This window comes from Chenopodium album, chromosome 25 (assembly GCF_948465745.1).
Source record: "Chenopodium album chromosome 25, dcCheAlbu1.1, whole genome shotgun sequence".
NCBI lineage: Eukaryota > Viridiplantae > Streptophyta > Magnoliopsida > Caryophyllales > Amaranthaceae > Chenopodium > Chenopodium album.
In genome coordinates this window covers 36,836,481-36,838,543 of record NC_137858.1, presented here as the reverse complement: position 1 = coordinate 36,838,543, position 2,063 = coordinate 36,836,481, and the positions used below count along the sequence as shown (strand labels likewise).

The window sequence follows — 2,063 nt, the reverse complement described above, 5'->3', positions numbered from 1 at the left end:
TCCGCAAACTCCTTCTCCTTCCATGCTGATTTTTCTACTACTCTGTCACGTATTTTGGAGGGTGACTTTGTAGTTGTGTGTTCAAAATCTTGTAGTGCGAGGACATATTTATACTCCAACCGAACGGACTCCACGAGAGGTGGTTGAAATAATTAATATCAAAGTTGAACAATGGAAACTATCCAATGCTCTATTCGAGCACAAATTCCTGCCTTTTATGATGCCTATTCGCGATATTGTCACTAATCACTAGGACTACACACCTGCCTTAGATTCTCAAGATCTTAAAGTTGATTTTACGTATAGAGTTAACGGGTAATAACCTCTCCCATGGTCATTAACCAACACAGGTTGACAGGTCTATACCCACTATGCACTCACAGCACCAAATCAGTCACAGATGTAAGATAGTACACGAAATCTAGCCTGTGGACATATTTAACACTCCACTAAGACGTAAATCTTGCATTTACCAAACACACAATTGGAATATTACATGCATCATAACATGTACGCATAACCAAAAAGGTAACAAGAAAAACAAAACAAAATTACGCTAGTTCATTTTCAGCCATCAACAACGCCTTCCTTAGTAATCCTGAAGTTGCATCCATTAACTTCAACCACATTTGATTCCAACAAGGACATTGTTCTTTCCCAGTCCTCGGTCATGTGATTGAATTTTTTGTCCATGAACAACCTGGTACCCACAGCAAGACTCCAACTTCTTCCTAGGGCCGGCCTTACAGTCCGCCCATTCGACATAATGATATTTGTGGAGCCAGATGCGGCATTCCTATGACATTGTACAACGTCATTGACGCAGGCGATTACAACATCGTATCTGAGTGCCAGTTCCTTAAGAGCAATAGAAACTCGTGTCACAAGGCGTGTTCTATCCAACATTGATGCCTTTGTGTTTGGGAAATGAAATCGACAAATACTTGCTACAGAATCCACAACCACTACACGATATTTAGCCATATTTCCCAATGTGCTTTGTAGTAGTGATTCCAGCCATTGTAATGCCATTTCCAGATCATGAGGCGATTCCACTTGTTTAACTAATATTTTCTCCAATGGGTGGACCTCTGCAGTTGTACTCGCCCCAAACACGTGGGGGATCATTTGATTCAACCTTGAACATGGAAAATCACCAACACCTTTTATGTACACGGCTGAAGCACCCAACCCACCCAAATAAGCTGGCAACTGCGCTGCTAACATCAATTGCAAACACAGTTGAGTCTTCCCCGTTCCTTCTTCTCCACATATCTCTGTAATTTCAGCTGATCGAAACCCACCATGCAACATTATGTCTATTTTTGGGCATTTTGTGCTGCAGATACTCATGGTGCTTTAAACACCTTCGGCACAACCCAACTCAACAGCCCACCCCCCCTTTATAAGAACAGCCAATGTGTTTTCTCAACACATTTCTCCCTTTGTATCCGTAACCCAAGCCCTGTATCACCGATAATGACTGCCTAGCCTTTATCAAAATAATGGGGTCATATTTGTGCTAGATCAACTCATATGCCTGCACATAAAGGACACAATTTCTTTTCGTGTTTGTACTCTAGTGAATTGCATAACCACGTAGCAATATGTAAGGACGGACATATCGCAACTGAAACCCACCCACAGACTACTACTATGCAATTGTTTCTAAATTCCGCATGTGCCTTTTATGTTAAAATCGTTTGTTTTTAATAACGCTGCTAGTAAAGTCATAAAAACATAATACGATTGTACAATCAAAGCAGTATTTAAGCACTCAAGTTTATACAAACAGTACATGCATTATCATTTATAGTAAAAGCAATAGTTTAAGTAATTAAACACTACATGCATTGTCCATACAGTGAGATACACTTAGCTACCTTACATAATACCACGGATTCAAATTTGTCACCCCATAAGACTTCAAAATGGGTGCGACCCACTTAATACAACAAGCCGATACAAGTACGAAGTAAAATCCACAACCATCAAACCACAGCGTCGCTCCAAACACCAACTCACAGCCAAGTCAAGGCTATGGAATTTACTAGAAACTAAAC

At 40.4% G+C, this 2,063-nt stretch overlaps 1 protein-coding gene across 1 annotated transcript; it reads right to left on the bottom strand.

The window, feature by feature from the left end:
* Positions 1 to 567: 567 nt before the first annotated feature.
* On the bottom strand, positions 568 to 1,314 carry LOC145614084 (DNA repair protein XRCC3 homolog). The gene has a single exon (XM_081669083.1). It carries the CDS (start codon positions 1,312 to 1,314, stop codon positions 568 to 570), a length of 747 nt encoding a protein of 248 aa, XP_081525209.1.
* Positions 1,315 to 2,063: the final 749 nt, after the last annotated feature.

Excerpts from the sequence above, each read along its gene's own strand:
- LOC145614084 (XM_081669083.1), bottom strand. The coding sequence starts at position 1,314 with ATGTTGCATGGTGGGTTTCGATCAGCTGAAATTACAGAGATATGTGGA.